The sequence below is a fragment of the Astyanax mexicanus genome, chromosome 22 (genome assembly GCF_023375975.1).
Source record: "Astyanax mexicanus isolate ESR-SI-001 chromosome 22, AstMex3_surface, whole genome shotgun sequence".
In the NCBI taxonomy this organism is placed as follows: Eukaryota; Metazoa; Chordata; class Actinopteri; order Characiformes; family Acestrorhamphidae; genus Astyanax; species Astyanax mexicanus.
In genome coordinates, this window is record NC_064429.1 from 5,324,969 (window position 1) to 5,349,479 (window position 24,511).

General features: G+C 37.1%; 1 protein-coding gene across 3 annotated transcripts in view; it reads left to right on the forward strand.

Annotated features, from left to right (window-relative positions):
• Positions 1–24,511, forward strand: part of unc5db (unc-5 netrin receptor Db) — a 402,981-nt gene that overhangs the window by 326,655 nt on the left and 51,815 nt on the right. For 2 of the 3 annotated variants that reach the window (XM_022666860.2, XM_022666861.2), the window contains 3 exons: positions 1,285–1,470; positions 8,972–9,307; positions 13,834–13,918. In XM_022666860.2, the coding sequence (XP_022522581.2) occupies positions 1,285–1,470; positions 8,972–9,307; positions 13,834–13,918 (607 nt within the window). The remainder of the gene's footprint in view (positions 1–1,284; positions 1,471–8,971; positions 9,308–13,833; positions 13,919–24,511) is intronic. The other variant, XM_022666862.2, reaches the window with a different exon arrangement.

Genomic DNA, 24,511 nt, shown 5'->3' on the forward strand with positions numbered 1-24,511 from the left:
AAATTATAAATGTTAAACCTAGCCTTGCAATACAATGGACATGGTGGATGGTTTAGTTCTCCAGCACAGACACTGGAGCAGTATTAGCATTAGCCGCTAAGCGCTAGCTCTTTGGCTGTTTAATTGGGCTTACTTTAAAAAAAAAACAGAAGCACTTTACTTACCCAAATAAACATTTTTTTAGGAAAAAAATCTGTGTAGAATAAGAACATTAGGCTTTAGAGCATGGCAGCACTTTAAAAAGCCAACAAGGCAAAGAAAAAAGAGCTAATTTTTGCACATTTTATGTGATTTAGACTTTATTTTACTGAGTAGGAATACTTTTGTGACATAAAAAGGTCAATATCAAATATAAATGATAAATGTTAAACCCAGCCTCGCTATACAATGGACATTTAAAGCTGATGTCTCCTTTCAGAGCGGATGAATCCGATTCCAGGTTATGTTCAGTCAGAGAGAGAGAGAGAGAGAGTGCTCTCAGTCCGAAACTTCACTCCTTCAATTCTTTGTTTTTTTTCTATACATGTGACGTAAGTACGTAAAGACACGTAACGTGGCCAGAAGAACTCCAGCGAAAAGCGACCAGACACCCCTGTTTTTAGAATGAATATATTAGGCTTAGCAGTACCATTAAACACAATATTATATCCATATTCTTCTCCACTCCGAAATGCCTCTGCTTTCAGTTTAGAAACTAAATAATACAGACTGCCACTTTAAAGAACATTAAAACAATTAAATATTTTAGTTAATTGTATTTAACTGGACTTTGTATTAGAGTGTCCATCTCTGGAATATAACTTAGCTCTGAAAGGGTTAATGTGTTTAAGAGCATCAGCAAGAGGTAGGGTTCCAGGTATACAGTGAATAGCTCTATTAGAGTAATGTTCTAATCCAGATTATGAGAAGCAACAACTACTCAACTAAGTAAAGAAAAAAAAGATGGTCAGTCAATCTGAAACATTTCAAGAACTTTCAAGAAATTATCCTCAAGTGCAGTCACCGCAAAGACCATCAATAACATAGTAACAAATAATGATGGAACTGGCACTCATCAGGACCAGGAAAGTAAAATCAAGGATAAGCTCATCAGAGATACCAGCCTCAGAAACCACATTAAGCATTAATGCTACACAGAGTATTTATTTGGTTTGTTTAACAGTTTTTAGTTCCTACATGATTCCTTATGTGTTCCTTCATAGTTGGAACTGACTTTACTATTCATTTACTATGTGGGGAAAAGACACCAACCTCCTGTCTCTGTGTGGTTCTGTCTTTTCTCAGGTATGGACGGCTCCAACGACGTGGCGCTGTACTCTGGTCTGGCTGCAGGGGTCATCGCCGTGGCGGTCCTCATCATATCCGTCACGCTGTACCGCAGGAGTCAGAGCGAGTACGGGGTGGATGTCATCGATTCCTCAGCGCTCGCCGGCGGCTTCCAGTCCTTCAACTTCAAAACCGCCAGACAAGGTGAGATCAGACAGCCGAGCCGCTCAGACTCCAGATGAATAGATATATATCCTCACAATTCACTGAACGACCTGTCTCACTGCTTCAGCTCACTGTGCTGTTTCTTACTGTATCACATCACAGGGAGACTAGAGTACTGTATTTGTCACACTATAAGGTGCACCGGATTATAAGGCGCATTGTGCAACACTAGTAAGGAACAGGGGTGTCGTCATGTTTTTCTTCTAAATCAGCAGGTCTCACTGCTGGGTGATGGTAAGGGGTGATAGATAAAAAAGTTAAGTAAAGCTGAGTTAAGTACACAAAACTATCATTTTCATTATCTGTTAAAGACACATTAGAGCTGGATGTTATTCTACACAGATTTCTCTCCTGTAAACTGTTTATTTGGGTGATTAAAGTGCTTCTGTTTATTTACAGTATGCTTAGATTTCCATATTTGTACTATAGCTGGGTGCAGCAGCATTAGCATTAGTGCCGTTAGCACTAGCCACAGTTAGTGCTAGTAAATGCCACCCGATAGTGTTCCGGTAGTCCAGGGAGATATTAGCTAGCGGTTCGTACCACGTAGCTTGTTTTAACATGATAAACACACCGACCGATATACAGTCAGATATACTCTCCTCTGAACAGCAAAAGAGCTAGCGCTTAGCGTCACTAGTGGCTAATGCTAATACTGCTCCAGCAGTGCTAGCTAGGTGTAGCAGCAGGCTACAGGCCGATAATACTCACCTCTGAATGGCGTAAGAGCTAGTGCTTGGTACAATTAGTGGCTAATGCTAATTCTGCTCCAGCAGTGCTAGCCGGGGTTAGCAGCAGGCTACAGGCCGATTATACTCACCTCTGAGCGGCTAACACTGTACTTCAGTGGAGGGGCTTTACAACCTGACTGTTAAATTTCATACATAAAGCACACTGCTAATTTTTGGGAAAATTCAAGGATTTTAAATGTGCCTTATAGTGCGAAAAATATGGTAGTCTTGAAAATAAATAATAAAGGAAAAATTAGATTATCATAAATTTAGATTAGGACTGTCAACGTTAAAGCATGTATGTTGTGTAATTCTCCGGAGCCGGTCTTACTTCAGACTTCTGACCCAGATAGAAAGCTTTGGGGCAGGAGAAACACGAAGCACATGGAGCAGATAGGTCACTCGGACACACTCTGGCTTATTTATTAGTTCGTACATAAACTAATGTAACACTTACACGCACTTCGTGATACAACACAACACACACTACACGGCTCTTAAAGGGACAGTGCACACATTACTGAATACTGGCTGTTACATATTTTACCCAGGCCATTTAAATGGTCATCCCCCCCCATTATGAGCATTGGTACAATACCAAACACTTCCTGAGCTTTTTATACTCAGCAAATTAAGTTCTAATTCAGAAATCTTTTGAATAGATACTGTGGATTGCTAACCCTGTGCATTTCTAACACTCTGGAGTGGTTACTGTACAGTGTCCTATAGCGAGAGTTTATTTTTAAACCCAGCTAAAGGCAAGAGTAGCATTGGCGCTGTCCTTGGCTCGGCTAATGATGGTTCTCAATAGATAGTTCCTTGTGCAGCCAAGGCCTCCACTTGATCTGTATCCAAAACATGTTTCTGAATCATCAAAGATCCTTGGTATCTAATTTCAGCTTAATTTGTTTTCATTATTTAAATAAAAGCCGAGGTCATTATTTTATATTGTGCAGTTGAGTTGCTAACCATATACATTCCAGCAGCTTTCTAATAGGAAATCTGAAAATCTGTCGCCCTAAAAGACTGCAGGGAAAATCCCCTGAATGCTCCTCTTCTTTTTACCTTCTTCTACATCTCTCTCTCTCTTTTTGCTATCTCTTTTTCTATCAGGTAAAAGGATGAGACCTGAGACCTGATGTCATGTCTCTCTGTCTGCTCCTGAACTCTCCACCTCATAGTAATTTTAATCACAGCTCTAATTTTTAATTCCAGTTCTCTCCCCCAAGGTTTCCCAACTCCAGGCTCTGTTCATTACTTTTTTCCTGTCACACATTTGTCCCTGTTCCGTTCTGCCGTGTCCAGCTTAAAGACCCTCCATCTGCCAGAGGAGAGGCATGTCTGCAGGTCATGCCCAACCAATCAGAAAGAAAGAAAGAAAGGAAAACGAAGGAAGGAAGTGAATGAATGAAATGAATAATGTATTTGATTTCAAAGTGCCTTTCAGAGTACCCAAACACACGTTCTGCCGCCAGTGTTAAAAGCTTCTAAATACTGTATCTAATAATAGGGGTGCTTTCACTTTCTTTTCTTCTACCTTGTGTCATCTGAACTTTTGGACTTTTCAGTTTGGTCTGAATCAAAAGAACGACCCTAGGGTCAAATGTGGCATCGGCATCACTTAAAAAAAACAAAAAAAAACATAAGTGGTTTATGAGCATAATAGTGAGAGGAACAATACTTAAATTGGTACCACTTTAAAATAAGACTACCTTTATAAAGGGTTTATAAATGGTTTACAATAGGTTTATTAAGGCTTAATAATTAGGTTGTAAATGCCTTAAAAATCATTAATAATCAGTTATAACATATACAAAGAAAGGGCAACAATATAAATGGCTGTGTTATATAGTTTACTATTTGGCAAACAACCGGCCATTGTTGCCCTTTCTACTGTGCATATGTGTTATAACTGATTATTAATGATTTGTAAAGCATTTACAACCTAATTAGTAACCATTAATACACTAATTGTAAGCCATATATAAAGCCTTTATAAAGGTTGTCTTATTCTAAAGTGATACCCTTAAATTTGCCATCAAGCTGCCGGTGCTCAGAGGGAGCAAAATTGGCCCTGCTCCCTCTGGGTGGGTACAGTAGATGCGCTCTCTCCCCACATCACTCTCCTAGGGTGATGTCTGCAGCACAGGGCGTCTGTGAGCTGATGTACCGAAAATGAGCCAATGCGCTTTCCTCCGAAGCGATGGCTGGCTTCACATGTATCGGAGCAGGCATGTGTTAGTCTTTACCCTCCTGGTGTGTTGGGGCATTACTAGTGATAGGGGGAGTCCTAGTGAGTGGGTTGGGTAATTGGCTGTGTAAATTGGGGAGAAAAAGGGAAAAATAAGAAAATATTTTTGTTGTCATCTTCTATCATGACCAACATTCAACCTGAATTTAACGTCTATTGACGATGGTGGCCAGCTGAAAAAAAAAAAAAACTATAAAACACAAAAAAACACTGTGATTTTCCACCAATAGAACTGGTTCTTAAACTCACGTTTTGACCAGTTTTACTGGTACCGTTTAAACGTCACATCATACATCACCAACAGAGGGCGGTGTTGGTTAGAACTGAAGAACCCAGTATTCTACCATTTGTGAACGATCGTTCCTTGTTCTGAGACCTACTTTTGTTGGTGGAAACACTGCGAAGGGTTCAATTTTAGCTTCACAAACCAGAATGATGCCGAATCTATGTGAGAGCTAATCCCTATGAGTTCATCGAATGCATCAAATTCCTTGTCTACAACAGGAAGTGACATCAGTTGGTTCTTCTGAAGATCATGAAAAGAATAAAATTAAGTTTCCTCATTAGTTTTTCTGTATATTTGAATTTATTGTAACTATTGACTGAGGAGCTCAATCTCTATGTTTTGTCCTGTTACCTAATTTAATTCTTAGATCTTATTTGTTTTTTGTTTTTAAATAGAGATTTTGGGAAATTAAATTAATTAATGTCCTCATGCTATTAGCATAGCCTCCATTTAGCTAATTTTCATGTTTTTTTGCTAATCCTTTGCTAAAAAAAACAAAAATCAGTACTGTTACTTTAATTCCTGTTACTCAAAGCTTAAAAAAGTAACAGAAATGAGTGCTGGTAACAGGAATGAGTGCCATTAACAGGAGTGATATTTTTTTTTTAATCATAAACATCGATTATTTGAACATGCAGTCAACCATTTCTTTAAAATAAAGACTTTTTTGAGAAAATTGAAAAATGAATTAGTGGACTTGCTTTTAAACATGCTTTTTAAAGGTTGCTAAAAAAAAGTTTTGTAGCCATTTTCAGATTAGAAACCTTGTAAAAAAAATAAAAAATAAGTAAAGCTGCCTGAGTTTGACCAGTATTTTTAAATAGTCAAATGCATTATTAGATTCAACATAGTTATTAGATTCAGATTTTTTTGAGAAAAAAAAAAGTTTAATTTGAAAGAGTTACAACAAGCAAATGACACCCATATGGAATAGGCCATATATAATAATTATACAGTTTTCACCCCTGTATTTAGTCGCGTCGTCGGTCTGAGCTTCCATGGATGGTTAGAGCTTCAGAGCATGACTGTGAAAGAATAATTATAGAAGATACTTTAAATATATTCACAGTCTGTCCAGTCTGATTGGGCAGTGCTTTCCACTGCTTGTGGATGTGTTACTCATTGTAATCTTCATGTGGAGAGGGATGATTCATCAGAACATCACATGATGTGTCAATACTAATTAGATGACAGTGTGTCATCGCAGTGCCTGAGAACACTGTCTCGACTGAAACGCAGATAATGACTGAAGGGACGTTGAATCGCCTGAATACTTTTAAAAGTATATATAAATAAATAAATATATATATATATATAAATAGCGCTTTCCATGTAGCCCAATGGGTTCGGTGACCGGAAACTTCCAGGCTCTTGTGACAGCAATCAGCTAGCCTGCGGTAATTAACGATCCTCCTAAAAATAAAGCCCTATTAGCCTCCTGCCTCCTGCCTGTCACTGGGTAGCAGCTGGGCTGAGGGTTACGGTTAGTTTGACGCAGGAAAAGAATCGCAGGACGCCGGCGCCCGGACACGCCAGAGCTCCAGACTGGCAGAGGTGGAGGAGATGCCGAGGAGCCTCACCAAACCCCCTGCTGAAGTTCACGCAGCAAGCAGCGTCAAGATTTAGTCACTCTAAAACGAGAAGGTCACGCAGACCGAGCTGAAGGGGGAGCTGCCGCAAGAAGCAGACAGGGAGGCAGGGAGTCGGGGGGAGAGCTGGAGCTGAGGAGGCAGGGGGTGATGATAATGATATTGCGCCGTATGAGATTTGAGTCATAACCAAAAGAGTGCAAACAATTGCTGAGAGGAAAATCTGTGAGGAGGAAAAAAAAAAGCTGCTTGCGAATATAAATGGCTTGCTAACGAGCTTTAATACACTAACTGTGGTTTGGACATCGGGACACATCTTAAATAAGTCAGTGAACTTTCAATGGAAGTCAATTTAAAGAGAGTTTGTTTTATTTTAGGCAATTTTAAGGTATTTTTATCAAGATATTTTGCCACAGTGTAAGGGACAGTTTGTCTGTTTAAATTATGTAGTAAACTTAAAATCGACAAAAATGGAGTTGCTTATTTTTTAATTGGGCAGCAATTAAAAAATTAAAAATGATGATGAGTTTCTTTGATTTTACCAAATTAAAAACCTCTGGAATATAATCAAGAGGAAGATGGATGATCACAAGCCATCAAACCACCAAACTGAACTGCTTGAATTTTTGAACCAGGAGTAAATCAGCATAAAGTTATTCAAAAGCAGTGTGTAAGACTGGTGGAGGAGAACATGATGCCAAGATACATGAAAACTGTGATTAAAAACCGGGGTTATTTAATCAAATATTGATTTCTGATCTCTTAAAATTGTTAATGAATATGAACTAGTTTTCTTTGCATTATTTGGAAAAAACTGTTTGCGAATATAAATGGCTTGCTAACGAGCTATAATACGCTAACAGTCGATTGGACATTGGGATCTTAAATAATTCAGTGTTTTTTTGTTTTTGTTTTGTTTTTTCGCTTATTTTTAAATGTTCTGCATTGTAGATTAATACTAAAGTCATCCAACCTAAGAAAACATGGGAAAACATATATAAAAACTGTAATTCAGGCTTTTAGTTAACAGCTGTGCTGAACTTGTCAAAAGTTAATTGCTTTAATATTTTGAATTTATTGTCTCTTAATAAAGTGTTTGAGAGCATCAGTTGTAAAGTAGTGAAGAGGTAGAGTTACAGGTATACAGTGAATAACTCTATTTGAGTATGATGATGTTCTAATTCAGATTATGAAAAACAACAACTACTCAACTAAATAATATAAAAAAATAATAATAAAAAAAAAGTCAGTCAATTCAAAACATTTCAAGAACTTTTAAGAAAGTGCAGTTGCAAAAAAGACCAACAAGAACATTATGATGAAAGCGTGTACTATTGGGCACATCATATTTAAAGTTTTATATACAGCTCTGGAAATAATTAAGAGACCACTTCAGTTTCTGAATCTGTTTCTTTGATTTTGCCATTTATTGGTTTATGTTTGAATAAAAAGAACATTGTTTTTTTATTCTATAAAATACAGACAACATTTCACCCAAATTCCAAATAAAAATATTGTCATTTAGAGCATTTATTTATTTGCAGAAAATGAGAAATGGCTGAAAAAACAAGAAAAGATTCAGAGCTTTCAGACCTCAAATAATGCAAAGAAAACAAGATCATATTCATAAAGTTTTAAGAGTTCAGAAATCAATATTTGGTGAAATAATCCTGGTTTTTAATCACAGTTTTCATGCATTTTGGCATCATGTTCTCCTCCACCAGTCTTACACACTGCTTTTGGATAACTTTATGCTGCTTTACTCCTGGTGCAAAATCTCAAGCAGTTCAGCTTCAGGTTTGATGGCTTTTGATCATCCATCTTCCTCTTGATTATATTCCAGAGGTTTTTAATTTGATACAAAGAAACTCGTCATTTTTAAGTGATCTCTTATTTTTTCAGAGCAGTATATAAAAAAAATAAACCTTATAGATGTTAAAATCATGTAGTGTGAACTAGGCATCAGCTGAACCCTGGTGCTTTGTGAACATACATCAGAACAACGATTTTAGGAAACACCTGTGTAGCTTAATGATGTTTTTCATGGTGTAATTTACTAACATACTAAATGTACTAGTCTCTGTGGTTGCCTCCATAGATCCAGCTACAGTTTTGAGAAAAAATCTTCATCACAGCTGCTTTGTTTAGTCTGTATGTAAGCTGCTAACGATGCTTTTATAAGGATGCTTTTATAAAATAAACCCCTGGTCTCTGATGTTCAAGGTATTTTTGTGTTTTGTTTTGTGTATTTAATTTTTTTTTCACTTGTCAGTGATTTTTTTCAGTGATGTTTTTTTTCCGCAGTCTGAGTTTTTGCTGAGATCTTCTGCATTTGCGGGTAAATAAATAAACAGACGCACTTCTCTTTGTAACCTCTCTCTCTCGCATTTAATATTTCAGTCCGCAAATGAAATATTTCAGTCCTTTTCTGTTTGCAGTCCAAGGTTAAGTGCTCCGGTTCTCAGCAGAGCTCATATCTCCTGATTCCTGACCTCGCTGTAACTTTATTCTCCTCCCTTTCTGTGCTGTCGGTTCAGTGCACACCCCCCCATCACCACCACCCCCCCCCCTCCAGAGACGACTACCATAACTATACCACGGCCTGTCTCTCCGTCTCTCCCAGGCAACCCTCTGCTTCTGAATTCCTCCATGCAGCCCGAGCTCACGGCGGGCCAGACCTACAGTGGCCCCATCTGCTTCCAGGACTCCATAGACAAAGAGCTCTTTGACCCCCTGCCCGACATGATGGTCAAAGTTCAGAGCTCCTTTATGGTTTCACTAGGTGTAGCGGACCGGGCCGAGTACCACGTCAAGGCGCAGCTGGAGACTTACGGCGGCACCCAGGGACGCAAGCCCAACCTGGCAGCCCCCAACGGGCCCCTCGGGCCCTGCAAAGCTCAGCTGAGGAGCAGCGGGGTGTTCGGACACCTGGGCGGCCGCCTGGTCATGCCAAATACAGGTGGGTGGAGGTTGTTAAGCCTTTCAAGTAACTGACCAATGCACTATAAACCCATAATTTGTCTCTGGACAAAATTAAGACACCACTTCAGTTTCTCTGATTTTGCTATTTATAGGTTTGTGTTTAAGTAAAATAAACATGGTTGTTTTTTTTCTATAAACTACAGACAACATTTCTCCCAAATTCTACTTAAAAATATGGTAATTTAGAGCATTTATTTGCATAAAATGAGAAATGTCTGAAATAACAAAAAAGATGCAGAGCTTTCAGACCTCAAATAATGCAAAGAAATCAAGTTCATATTCATAAAGTTTTAAGAGTTCAGAAATCAGTATTTGGTGGAATGACCCTAGTTTTAAAACACAGTTGTCATGCATCTTGGCATCATGTTCTCCTCCACCAGTCTTACACACTGCTTTTGGATGATAACTTTATGCTGCTTTACTCCTGGTGCAGAAATTCAAGCAGTTCAGTTTGGTTTGATGGCTTGTGATCATCCATCTTCCTCTTGATTTTATTCCAGAGGTTTTTAATTTGGTAAAATCAAAGAAACTTTCTAAATATTAGTAAACTATTTTGAGTTAGCTGAATCATTTGTGGGCACAAATTACCTCAAATATTTTGAGTACATTTAAGTTATTAGGGTTTACAATGTAAGAACTCATGATTTGTACACATTTATATACTATCCCGTTCACAGTGTTTCTTATCAAGCGTCTGTAAAGTGTAAAAAACAAAGCTTTTTAATCATCTGAACAAACAATAAAATTGAATTGCCCCGTAAACTATAGTAAACTAATCAATTCAACCAACATTATTCATTTTCTTAAGCTTAAAAGTTGGTCTGACTAAATAACTTGCCTTGGCAAACATTACAAACCTTCCAGTTGCTAACTTAAACTAACTAACAAAACAGTTTTGCGCCACTACATGAGTTTGAATAATGTAAAATGTGAGTGACACTTTATTTGTTAATTCTAAAGTATAGTCAGCAGAACTTTACTTTTTAAATTTACACATTTCATATAACGTATATATGGCCAAATAAAACACGACTTGAATTTTTAAGCTGGTGAAAGTGAGGCATCACAACTAAAAATCTAAAAATAAGACTTTGAGTTTTTAAGGCTAATGGACCGAACCGGCAATGAAAGTCATCACACACTCCACCCCAGCACATTCTGACAGTATAAGAAATTTGAACTTACAGTATGTTGTTTATGTAAAAAAAACTAAAAAAGTCTGCTTAAGTCAGCAAAACAAAAATAAATAAATAATAAATGTTTCTTTATCTTTACAAACCAAGAGATAGTTTTACATTTAGGTGTTTCTTTGGCTCTTAAGACTTTTTTTACATAAAAAATAATAGCATTTCCAAAGAATCCTGTATTCAAAATGCATTGTATGGTAAACATAATACTTTATATTGCTAAAAGTATTCGTTTGTCTGTCTTCACATGCATGTGGACTAGAGTAACTTCCTATTCTTAATCCATAGTGTTTAATATGACATCAGCCGACCCTTAGCTGTAATAGCTTCAATTCCTCTGGAAAACCTTTCCACAAGGTTTAGGACTGTGTTTATGGGGAATTTTTGAGGTCAGACACTGCCTTATAGTCTCCACTCTAATCTTTTAATTCATCACAAAGGTGTTCTATCAGATTGAGCCTTTATGGACTTTGCTTTGTGCATGTTAATACAGGAAGGGGCTGTCTCCAAATGGTACCGGCAAAATTGGGAAAATGAAAATGATGTCCAAAATATCTTGGTATGTTAAAGCATTAAGAGTTCCGTTCACTGGAACTAAAGGGCACAGCCCAAATACTGAAAGACAACCTCACACCATAATATTTATAATGATCCCCCCTCTACCAAACTTTACACTCAAATACACGCAATGCATTCAGAGAAATACCGTCTTCCTGGCAGCCGCCAAACCACCAAGACTTGTTCATTGATTGTTTAGTTGAGTGTTGACTGTGAAATATTAGAAATTTCTTGACTGGACTTGGACTGGTTGCACAGGTACTCTGTAAACCCAGAAGTTGTTTGAACTCAAATAAATGAAGTCTGTTTTACATAAAATTGGAGATTTCTAAACAATACTCAACTATTTTGAGTTAGTTGAACTGAATTTGTGGGCACATATACTGTACCATTCAAACTGAGATCTTTGAGTTGACCCAACTTATAATAACTGAGTTTAGTCTGTTGTCATTAACAGCTTCTTTTCCATTGGCTTCTGTCACAATCTATTTGCATACTGGGTGTGTCCAACAGTTTCTGACTAACACTCACCATCAGTGTGTAGTGGTAAATCGGGGCTACCTTAGTTAAACTTGTAGATTATATATTATGATTAAATGCTTGGTCTCTGTGTTGTAGCTGTAGAATAAGCATCATTTACTGAGCTGCAGTAACTCTGTGTTCTCGCTGTGCTCTCAGTACTTTTAATTCTTTACTGTTTTCTTTCATCTACTTTTCTATGAGTATTTTTTTTAAATTGTTGAATGAAACCAGAAAGAAGACTAAATACAATTTCAGTAAAATATTAATTTTAAATATATATATGTATATGTATTTGTTAAGTTCACTGTACTTAAAAATTATATTACATAAACTTAAAATTTATTAGGTAATTGGTTATAACAAAAGTTTTGAGTTTAGTCAACTTGTCGGGTTTTACAGTGCAGTCTTACAATAGAAGAAAAATAAAAAAGTTAAATCAACTTCCCCTTTAGTTGTAATAACTTGATGTTCTAAGTTATGTTAATTTAAGTTTTCTTAACCCATTACTTAACTTTTTAAGGCAACCGGTTTCCTCAATTTTTTAAAGTAAATTCAACTTATCCGGGTTTACAGTGTAGTGACCTAAAGTATAAAACTAGAATTTACTCAGCTCCTGAGAGTGGCCCATTCTTTCACTAATGTTTGTAGAAGCAGAGTCTGCATGCCAATTATGACCATGGAAGTGATTGGAACACCTAAATTCAAATGCTTTCAGAAATATTCATTCAAACGTTCTCATTTATGTATCTTATAAAGACACTCTGGGTCCATGAACGCTTCAGTTCAGCAGCCGAGAGTAATTAGGGACTGTGTCTGATTTAGCAGCACTGGTTTAGAGAATGCTCATTGGTGCCCTGAGACAATCCCCGTTTTATTGGCTGACAAGACCCGCTGGATAATAATACAGGCGAGCGTTCTGCTGGGCCTGCTTTCTTTCAGGTCCTCATGTTGAGCGGTAACTGGGGCCTCTTTAGGATTTCACAGTAGAGCGGCTGTTGTTGAGTGAACACATGGTGTGGGCAGATGCAGGTATGGACGCTTATATAATGATGGCCTTGCTCTCGATGTACAGTTCTCCCACTGCGTCTCGAACAAATGCTCGCTGTAACAACAAAGATGTTTACAAAGCTGCTTCTTCAACATCAAGTTTCATTTTCTTCATACCCCTGGTGATGTCTGGATCGCCGGCTTATGAGCATTCCACTGCCGTCACCGATAAAAACAGCCGACAGCGTGGCAGGTGTGGGTTTAATGAAGTCTAACTGGTGTTTTTTTGGGGGTTTTTTACGCTTTGAAAGAGAAAGACAGTGTATTTCTCAGCTCAGGCAAACAGTACAGGTGGTTACTCCACTGTAAAGCCACAAGTTTTTTTCTTTTAAACTAAAAAAAATTAAATATCATTGAGAAGTTACTTGATTTCACGTTTTATAATGTGAAACTCATATATTATATAGATGTATTACACACAGAGTGTGGATCTATTCTAAGCGTTTATTCATGGCTTACGGCAACTGCTACTTTTGGCAGTGTGGGCAGTGTGCCAAATCCTGCTGGAAAATGAAATCCACATCTCCATGAAAGTTGTCAGTAGCAGAGGGAAGCTGTAAGATGAAGTGCTGTAAGAAACTTTGTTTGTGGGAAAAAAAAAACTGCACTGACTTTAGACTTGATAATAAAACACAGTGGATCAACACCAGCAGATGACATGTCTCTTTATCCAAACCATCACTGATCATCAGTAAATTTTACATTTTATTTGTAAATCAAGGGATCAGAGTCTGGAGGAAGAGTGGAGAGACACACAGTCCAAACTGCTCGAGGTCTAGTGTGAAGTTTCCACCAATCAGTGATGGTTTGGATAAAGAGACATGGTGCACCTGTGTTTCTTGCTGCCAAAATAGAAACACTCCAGAAATTTACCTGAACACACCTCACTCACTTCCAGACCACCACACCAAACCATCAGTGTAGATTTATTCTTAAACTCTGATGCTATTTTAACAGCGCAGGCACAAGGCGTAAAAATAGACTGTTGATGGGATGTAAGATAGCAATGAACATCGCAACATGCCTTACGCAGAGTGAATGATACGACCCATAAATAGTTGTTTGTGTTACTTTGTGAAAATTGGTTTAAACCAATCTGTTGAACACTGTACGTTGTTAGTATGTTTGTTGTTACTTGAGTGTTAGAAACTAATGGAAGATTCCTTTTCTGTTTTTTGTTTTTTTGTAGGAGTCAGCCTCTTGGTGTCTCACGGGGCGATTGCAGAGGACACTTCCTGGGAAATGTACATGCTCATAAATCAAGGACAGTCCAGGTGAGACCACAGCACTCGGCTCAATCAATTCAGCCTTACATCATTATGCCCATTCCTATCTCTTCCACCGCCTGCTGAGAACAGTGTCCTCCTCCTTTCTTAGAAGGTGAATGAAAACATCAATAAATCATTCATACTTCATTCAATTCATCACTTCTGTCTTATAGAAAAGTTTCTCTTCTACTTTTCCTTTTCTTCCACTCCAAACTGGTTACTGTCCACAGACAGCCATGGACATTATTGAGTTGTAAAAGTGAAGTTTTATAGACTTTCCAAAACTGTAGAAAGTAAGACTTTACTAAAGGTCATCATTCATAAAGAATAAGGATATCTGACACCTATATAAGCTTTATATGGCTTTAAAAAAAAAAAACTACATAACCAGTTATAACAGCTTATTCCAACAAGTATCAGTTCCTTTAAATAGATGTTTGAACCAGAGACTGTAAAAAAGGACGTGTCGCCGTTCCCATTCATTCAATGAATATGAAGCCAAAAAATATTTCGCCATGTTTGCGATCCTGATACCCGAGTCTGTAGAGCGCAGTAGAGACCAGAGGAGGGAGAAAGACTGTGGAGAGCAGCCTACTCATTTAAATAACCCCGCCCCTGAGGGCTGCCTCGAGGTCACAGGCTGCAGAGCAGAGCGGAGTGGAGCTGACGGTCTGTTACTGGTCCCGCCCATAACCAGCCCTTTTACAATAACCACACCTTTTTTTAATAGAGCTGAATAACGTTTTAAAAAACGAATTTTGTGGGGATATAAAAATTTAACAATATAAGCAGAGGTTACACTAGCTGCTGCATTTAAACAATGGAGGTAGAATTACAGTATATTAGAAAAAAAAGTGATTGAAAGTTGTCTGTTTTGCCATTGAAACCTATGGGGATGGGTGGGGTTACACAGCTTTCTGAAACCGAACAGCAGGGGGCGCCTGACCTGTGGTGGCTTCACTTTTGAGAGACGCTGCTCTGTCCAGCTATATACAGTCTATGCTTTGGACACACCTTAAATTCAGTGTTTTGTCATTATTTTAAAATGTTCTGAACTGTAGATTAATACTAAACTCATTTAAACAATAAAGATGTTCAAACCAGAATATGCTTTATATTTTGGATTCTTAGATTAGACAGTTTTGCACATATTTGGCTAAATTTTCTCAGTCAGCTTTATGAGGTAGAGTCTCCTGGAATCCAGGTTTTCAGTTAACAGCTGTGCTGAACTCATCAAGAGTTAATTACTTGAATTTCTTGTCTCGTAATAAAGTGTTTGAGAGCATCAGTTGTAAAGTAGTGAAGAGGTAGAGTTACAGGTATACAGTGAATAGTGAATATTTGAGTATGATGATGTTCTAATCCAGATTATGAGAAGCAAGAACTACTCAACTAAATAAAGAAAAAATGTATTTTAAGAAAAAAATGAAGGTCAGGTTTTTTAAGAACTTTGAAAGTATCATCAAGTGCTTTCATCACAAAGACCATCAAAAATATAAAAATGATAATGATGAAACTGGCTCTCATCAGGACCGCCCAAGTGAAGGAAGAGCAAGAGTTCCCACTGTTGCACAGGATAAGTTCATCAAAGTTACCATCCTCAGAAACCGCATTGGTGCACCTGTGTTTTACATTGCCAAGATAAGATAGCAATACACAAGAAATTTACCTGAACACACACCTCATTTCCAGATCACCACGCCCATCAGTGTAGATATGTTCAGAAGTACCATTGCTATTTAAATGATACAGATGTTAGAAGATGTTAAAATAGAGTGTTGGTGAGGTGTAAGATAGCAATGAGCATCACAACTCCCTTTGCGCATGGGTTTAAGAAGAGGCCCATGATCTTAAAGGAAACATATACAGTATTGATTTTAAATCTCAGTGTACTTTTCTGCATTGTTGCTGCATCACAGAAGAGTATTGATACACCGCTATACCAAGTCTATACCAAGACCCTGACTTTTTGGTAATTTTCCAGAAAAACATGAAATATCTTGAATTTATATCAAAATAAATGTAAGAAACACTTTGTTTTCTTACCAGTCTTGTGGTAGGTACTCAAAATGTATTTCTTTAAAAGTTACAACAACAAATTTTTCTCACAAATTGTGGAACCACTTTAAAATAAGACTACCTTTATAAAGGGTTTATAAATGATTCACAATTCGTTTATTAATGGTTACTAATTAGGTTGTAAATGCCTTAAAAATAATTCATAATCAGTTATAACAAATACGTAGAAAGGGAAACAATATAGATGGCTGTGGGTTCACTATTTGGCAAACAACAGGTCATTGTTGCCCTTTCTATGTATGTGTTATAACTGATTATTAATGATTTTTAAGGCATTTACAACCTAATTACTAACCATTAATAAACTAATTGTTAAACATTTATAAACCGTTTATAAAGGAAGTCTTATTTTAAAGTGGTACTCAAATTGTAAATACATTGCATTACTTTTCATTTTCGCTTCAGTCAGAGCTCCGCACTTTCCAAATCAGAGCGTTCGGGTCACTCCAGCTGTTTGAGGTCACAATAAAATGAACACTCTGGGTAATCTACCTCATGTTTGGCTGCGGTGAGTGCATTAAAAAAGCTCTGAAAAGGCTTTTATACTGGCATTAAAAGAGCTGTTTGGTTGGAGATTGATTTATTTAAAAGTGGATGGATGCTGTGTGGGGTATGGCATTCACCATGAATATCTAATGCTAAAAATAGAGCGAAAGCTCACCGACTGAGAGGTGCAGCCTTGAAATTGCAGCCTGGAGAAGTTCGAGCTCACGAAAAACTCTGACTCTCCAAGTGGAAGTTATGTGGTGCTTAAATGTACTTTTCCAACTTGGAGGTGGAAGGCTTCTCACTTTCCACTTGATCACGAACATAGCGTATATACCAAGACCTATATTTATATATAGAACATGAACATATATACTGTAGCACTTTCTATGATTCTTATTCCTAAGACTCTATGTACACTGTTACACAGTTGCTTTTACTCAGTTAATCAGAAACACTGTTACAATGTACAATAATGATTACAGTGTCCTTAAAGTATTGCAGTGTATCATTACTCATAAACACTGTTACAGTGAATAGTTTACAGAAAAGATAGCAGAGTACAGTTCTTTGTAGTACCGCAGTGTATAGGTGCTCAGAAACACTATTAGAGTGTACAGTAACTACACTGTGCAGATACTCAGCACTGTTACAGTGTACAGAACTGTTGCAGTGTACTGACTCTCAGAACTGTTACAGTGTACAGATACTCAGAACTGTTACCATATACTGACTCTCACAACTATTACAGTGTACAGATATTTAAAACTGTTACAATGTAAAGAAACTGTTACAGTATACAGTTACTCACAACTGTAACAGTGTTCAGATAGTCAGAACTGTTACAGTGTATGGAACTGTTACAGTGTACATACCTTTTACAGTGTACAGAACTGTTACAGTGTATGGAATTGTTACAGTGTACAGAACTGTTACAGTGTATAAATACTCAGAACTGTTACATTGTACAGAACTGTTACAGTGTGCAGTTACTTAGAATTGTAACAGTATGCAGGTACTCAGAACTGTTACAGTGTACAGAACTGTTACAGTGTACAGTTACTTAGAACTGTTACAGTTTATGGAACTGTTACAGTGTACGGAACGGTTACAGTGTACAGATACTCTGAACTGTCACTGTATACTGACTCTCAGAACTGTTACAGTGTACAAATACTCTGAACTGTTACTGTATACTGACTCTCAGAACTGTTACAGTGTACAAAACTGTTACAGTGTATAGATACTCTAACCTATTACTGTATACTGACTCTCAGAACTGTTACAGTGTACAAAACTGTTACAGTGTACAGATACTCTAACCTGTTACTGTATACTGACTCTCAGAACTGTTACAGTGTACAAATACTCTGAACTGTTTCTGTATACTGACTCTCAGAACTGTTACAGTGTACAAAACTGTTACAGTGTACATATACTCTAACCTGTTGCTGTATACTGACTCTCAGAACTGTTACAATGTACAGAACTGTTCCAGTGTACAGATACTCAGAACTGTTCCAGTGTACAGAACTGTTCCAGTGTACAGAATTGTTACAGTATACAGGTACTCAGAACTGTTACAGTGTACAGAAATGTAGTAGTGTACATAACTGTTACAGTGTACAGTTACTCAGAACTGTTTCCGTATACTGACTCTCAGAACTGTTACAGTGTACAGAGACTTAAAACTGTTACAGCGTAGAGAAACTTTCACAGTGTACAGTTACTCATACCTGTAACAGTGTACATAACTGTTACAGTGTACAGATACTCAGAACTGTTACAGTGTACAGTTACTCAGAACTGTTACAGTGTTCAGTTACTCAGAACTGTTACAGTGTACAGATACTTGATGTACAATAGTTTGTACTGGATATTGAAAATCAAATCCCTCATGTCTTTTAGCTGTACTTTCACATTGTGTTCTCCTCTCTCTCTCTCTCTCTCTCTCTTTCTCTCTCACTCTCTCACACACACACACACACATACACACACACACACACACACACACACACACTGAGAGAGAAAGACAGGCTCTGTATGCTCCTTTCACATCACGGCCTCTCGGCGGGAGCCCTCCGGCTGTTGAGAGGAGCTCGTGTTCCCCGTCAGCCTCACCAGTAGAATCACAAGTGGCCGGCTTGTGGGGGGGGGTGGAGGAGTGGGGGGGTGCAGGGGGTTCCTTCTGGAGCTGGCGATGTATCTGCATGTGCTGCTCTGTAACAGGATTAAACAACCTTACAGTAAAGCAGCCCTGCAGACCAACCCTCTCTGCTTAGGAGAGGAACCTTCAATTAACATACAACCATCTCCATCAGCAGCCGGAGTCCGAGAGAGCACAATGCACCAGGCTCTCTCTGGGTGGGTACACTAGGTGGCTGATACTAATTGATACTAACTGAGATTAACTGATACTGACTGATACTATACTAACTGATACTCACTAATACTAACTGATACCCTCTGATACTATTTGACACTCACTAATACTAACTGATACTAATACTCACTGATACTGTCTGAAACTTACAGATACTAGTACTAACTGATACTCACCAATACTCACTGATACTCTCTGAAACTTACTGATACTAGTACTAACTGATACTCACCAATACTCACTGATACTCTCTGAAACTTACTGATACTAGTACTAACTGCTACTCACTAATACTCACTGATACTCTCTGAAACTTACTGATACTAGTACTTACTGCTACTCACTAATACTCACTGATACTCTCTGAAACTTACTGATACTAGTACTAACTGATACTCACTAATACTCACTTATACTGTCTGAAACTTACTGATACTAGTACTAACTGATACTCACTAATACTCACTGATACTCACTGAAACTTACTGATACTAGTACTAACTGATACTAACTAATACTCACTGATACTGTCTGAAACTTACTGATACTAGTACTAACTGATACTAACTAATACTCACTGATACTCTCTGAAACTTACTGAAACTAGTACTCACTGGTACTCACTAATACTCACTGATACTCTCTGAAACTTACTGATACTAGTACTAACTGATACTAACTAATACTCACTGATACTCTCTGAAACTTACTGATAGTAGTACTAACTGATACTAATACTCACTGATACTCTGAAACTTACTGATACTAGTACTAACTGATACTCACTAATAATCACTGATACTCTCTGAAACTTACTGATACTAGTACTAACTGATACTCACTAATACTCACTGATACTCTCTGAAACTTACTGATACTAGTACTAACTGATACTCAGTAATACTCACTGATACTCTCTGAAACTTACCGATACTAGTATTAACTGCTACTCCTTAATACTCAGTGATAGTCTCTAATACTCACTAATACTAACTGATATTTACTGATACTCTCTGAAACCTACTGATACTAATACCAAGTAATACTAACTGATATTAACTGATACTTACTGATACTCTCTGATATTAACTGATACTCTCTGATGTTTTCTAATACTACCTGATACTCTTTTATATAAACTGATACTAACTGATATTGACTGATACTTTCTGATACTAACTGATACTCTCTGATCCTATCTGACACTCATTAATACTAACTGATACTAACTAATACTCACTGATACTCTCTTAAACTTACTGATACTAGTACTACCTGATACTAACTAATACTCACTTATACTGTCTGAAACTTACTAATACTGGTACTAACTGATACTCACTAATACTCACTGATACTCTCTGAAACTTACTGATACTAGTACTAACTGCTACTCACTAATACTCACTGATACTGTCTGAAACTTACTGATACTAGTACTAACTGATACTAACTAATACTCACTGATACTCTCTGAAACTTACTGATACTAGTACTAACTGATACTAATACTCACTGATACTCTGAAACTTACTGATACTAGTACTAACTGATACTCACTAATACTCACTGATACTCACTGAAACTTACTGATACTAGTACTAACTGATACTCACTAATACTCACTGATACTCTCTGAAACTTACCGATACTAGTACTAACTGATACTCACTAATACTCACTGATACACTCTGAAACTTACCGATACTAGTATTAACTGCTACTCCTTAATACTCAGTGATAGTCTCTAATACTCACTAATACTAACTGATATTTACTGATACTCTCTGAAACCTACTGATACTAATACCAAGTAATACTAACTGATATTAACTGATACTTACTGATACTCTCTGATACTAACTGATACTCTCTGATGTTTTCTAATACTACCTGATACTCTTTTATATAAACTGATACTAACTGATATTGACTGATACTTTCTGATACTAACTGATACTCTCTGATCCTATCTGACACTCATTAATACTAACTGATACTAACTAATACTCACTGATACTCTCTTAAACTTACTGATACTAGTACTACCTGATACTAACTAATACTCACTTATACTGTCTTAAACTTACTGATACTAGTACTAACTGATACTAACTAATACTCACTGATACTCTCTTAAACTTACTGATACTAGTACTACCTGATACTAACTAATACTCACTGATACTCTCTTAAACTTACTGATACTAGTACTACCTGATACTAACTAATACTCACTGATACTCTCTGAAACTTACTGATACTAGCACTAACTAATGCTCACTGATACTCTCTGAAACTTACTGATACTAGCACTAACTGATACTAACTAATACTCACTGATACTGTCTGAAACTTACTGATACTAGTACTAACTGATACTCACTAATACTCACTGATACTCTCTTATAATCACTGATACTTACTGCTACTAATACTAACTGCTACTTCTCATACTCAGTTATAGTCTCTAATACTCACTAATACTAACTGGTATTTACTGATACTCTCTAAAAAAACTACTGATACTAATATGAACTAATACTAACTGATATTATCTGATACTTACTGATACTCTCTGATACTCTCTCTGATGTTTTCTAATACTAATTGATACTCTTTTATATGAACTGATACTAACTGATACTAACTGATATTAACTGATACTTTCCGATACTAACTGATACTCTATGATACTTTCTGATACTCACTGATACTACCTGATACCCTCTAATACTTACTGATACTTACTGATGCTCTCTGATACTAACTAATACTATCTGATACTCGCTGATACTCTCTAATATTAACTGTTACTCTCTAATACTGTGTGATACTCAATGATACTCTCTAATACTAAGTGTTCGGTTGTGCTTCTTGATGCTACTTGATGCAGCTACTTTATATTTTTCTGTGAACCGAAACATCTTGTGCAAAAGCATTTTTATCATGTCTTTATGATTTTGTTTTTTTGTTTTTTTTTGTGAAGAAAGTTCATCTAGTGGAAATCTAGTAAGCAGAAATAACTTGACATAAACATGTTATGACAGATGTCATGTGACACTATAATGAGTTCTAATGATACTTTTTTCTGTACAGTTGCCGTGCTGTGTTACAATATTACCTGTATCTGTCTTAACCTGTCAGATGCTGCAGTGTTTGACAGTTTATGTCACTCTCTAATTTAAAGTCTTGGCATCAATAAGAGAAGCATCTGCCATGACCGGGTGACAGTGGTATAGAGCTCACGAGATGATCTGCAGCAGTATGTGGTGTAATTTGGTCTATAGGTGTAAAAGTGGCTCAAATTATTTTACATTATATGTGAAAAAGATCTGAATCTTTGTGGGAGTGTAAACGGAAGAACCACAGTGATTCGGATTTTGTCAATATAAACTTCATTTTTTTGTTATGTACATATCTGGGTAACACGTTACAACAAAGGTACATTAATTAACAGTACTTAGTACAGAAAGTCAGAACTAATTATTATTAATTGACACTAGTTAAGATTTTTAAACTAATATTCATGGCAAATCTTAAATTAGAGCATATGAAGCATACTACCAGAGGATCAGTTAGGAGGTTCTATAAAAGCTGGCATCCATTTATGATGTATTTCGAGTCCTCCTAAAATTCAGCAGCCATCCCTTAACATCCTTTATCACATTTATCTATTTACCCTTTTTTTTATTGATATGCTGTATTATTGTTATTATTATTATTATTATTATTATTATTATTATTATGTATTTTATGTATTTTTTTTTCTCTCTCTTCTCTGCTTTGGTCAATGGGAAAATGCATTACATGCTGGAATAGTTCGAGGGAGGGTTTAGGGGATTAAGAATGTTTGTCCACTTGTCTGTGTGTATGTGTTTGTATTTTCAAGAAATCAAAATTAATAAAAATAATATAATAATAATAATAATATAATGTGCACCATATTTTAAGGCGCACTAATAATGAATGTCTATTTCATGGTATATTTTCATACATATTATTATATTATAAGGCAAACAAAACACTTTCTTTTAAAGTCAAACAAGCGCTGGATTTTAATCTACACAGATTTCTTTCTTACAAAAATGTTTATTTGTGTGAGTACAGCACTTCCGTTTATTTACAGTAAGCTAATATTTTAGGGCAGTTCGCAGTGTTTAGCGCTAGCCGTGGTTAGCAGTGCTTAGCGCTAGTAAATGCTGCCCGATAGCGCTACACTGAGGAACCCTGAGTATTTCAGTAAGCACTCAGGGTTCGTCCCACGTTGCTTGTTTTTTAACACGGCAAGTGTTCAGTGTATAAATCACATTAAAAAGATAATGTAAACAGCCTTAAATACACATCAGGATCAGGATCAGAAGACTTTCACCTATCAGGACTTGAGCAGCGTCTCTGATCCAGTCCTGCTGCTGCTGCGTGAGGCTCTGCTGGGCTTTATCTCTCGTCCGCTGGAGCTGAAGGAGAATGGACGTGTTTGGCTGTCATTGCCCACACTGAATATATAGCTTTAAAAGGAAAGAAGAGCATGATGGGAGGCAATTACAGCATCCAGGCGTAAAATGGGGGTGTTCCGAGTCATTGTGCAGGCAGACGTGGATGGAGCTTTCCATCAGGCTGACACCTCAGAGGTTTTTTTTTGTTAGGTTGCTGATAAATCTGGAGAAAAGGTGAAGCTTCTGGAAGCCAAACCTTAAAATGATTGTAGTTGTGCATAATTACTGATTTGATTGGACTGATTTAATTCAGATTTTACAAAAGCCCAATTTGATTAGCTGCATCTGATTTAATTAGGGATATTTCAGTGACAATAACAGGTTCTGAAACATCATTAACTTGCGTAGAATCATTGATGGCCTTCCAACAACAGGAATCCTCTTTATAACATATTTTTTGCACTATAAGGTGCACTTAAAATCCTTTAATTTTCCCCAAAATCATCAGTGTGCCTTTTAATCTGGTGTGCCTTATGTATGAATTGTATCAGTCAGGTATTAAGGAGCAGTAACGCTCCTAATGGGAGTTTTTTTTTTAGTAAAGTTTGTTCAGCACTAAGGCTGAACGCAGCAGCATTAGCATTTGCCAATAAGTGCTAGCTAAGTGCTAGCTCTTTTGCCCTTAAAAGGTGAGTATTATCGGCCTGTAGTCTGCTGCTAACCTCAGCTAGCTCTGCTGGAGCAGCGTTAGCAATACCCGCTAACCGTGCTAGGTGCTAGTTAGCTCTTTTGCTGTTCAAAAGTGAGTTTATAGGACTGTAGTCTGCACATTTACCCTGTTAAAACAAGCTACATGGGACGAACCACTAGCTATTATCGCCCTGACTTACCAAAACACTTAGGGTTCTTTAGAGTAGTAATATTGGGCGGCATTAGCTGCTAACCACTAGTGCTAGCTGCTAATGCTAATGCTGCTGCACCCAGCCTTAGTGGATATCTGGAAATCTAAGCTTAATGTAAATAAACGGAAGAGCTTTACTCACCCAAATAATCAGTTTACAGGAGAGAAATCTGTTCCTTACTATTGTCACATAATGCGTTTTATAATCGGATGTGCCTTATGTATGAAAATAGACCAAAAAATAGATTTATTGATAGTGCACCTTATAATCCGCTGCGCTGTATAGTGCAAAAAATACAGTATTAATAAAAAAA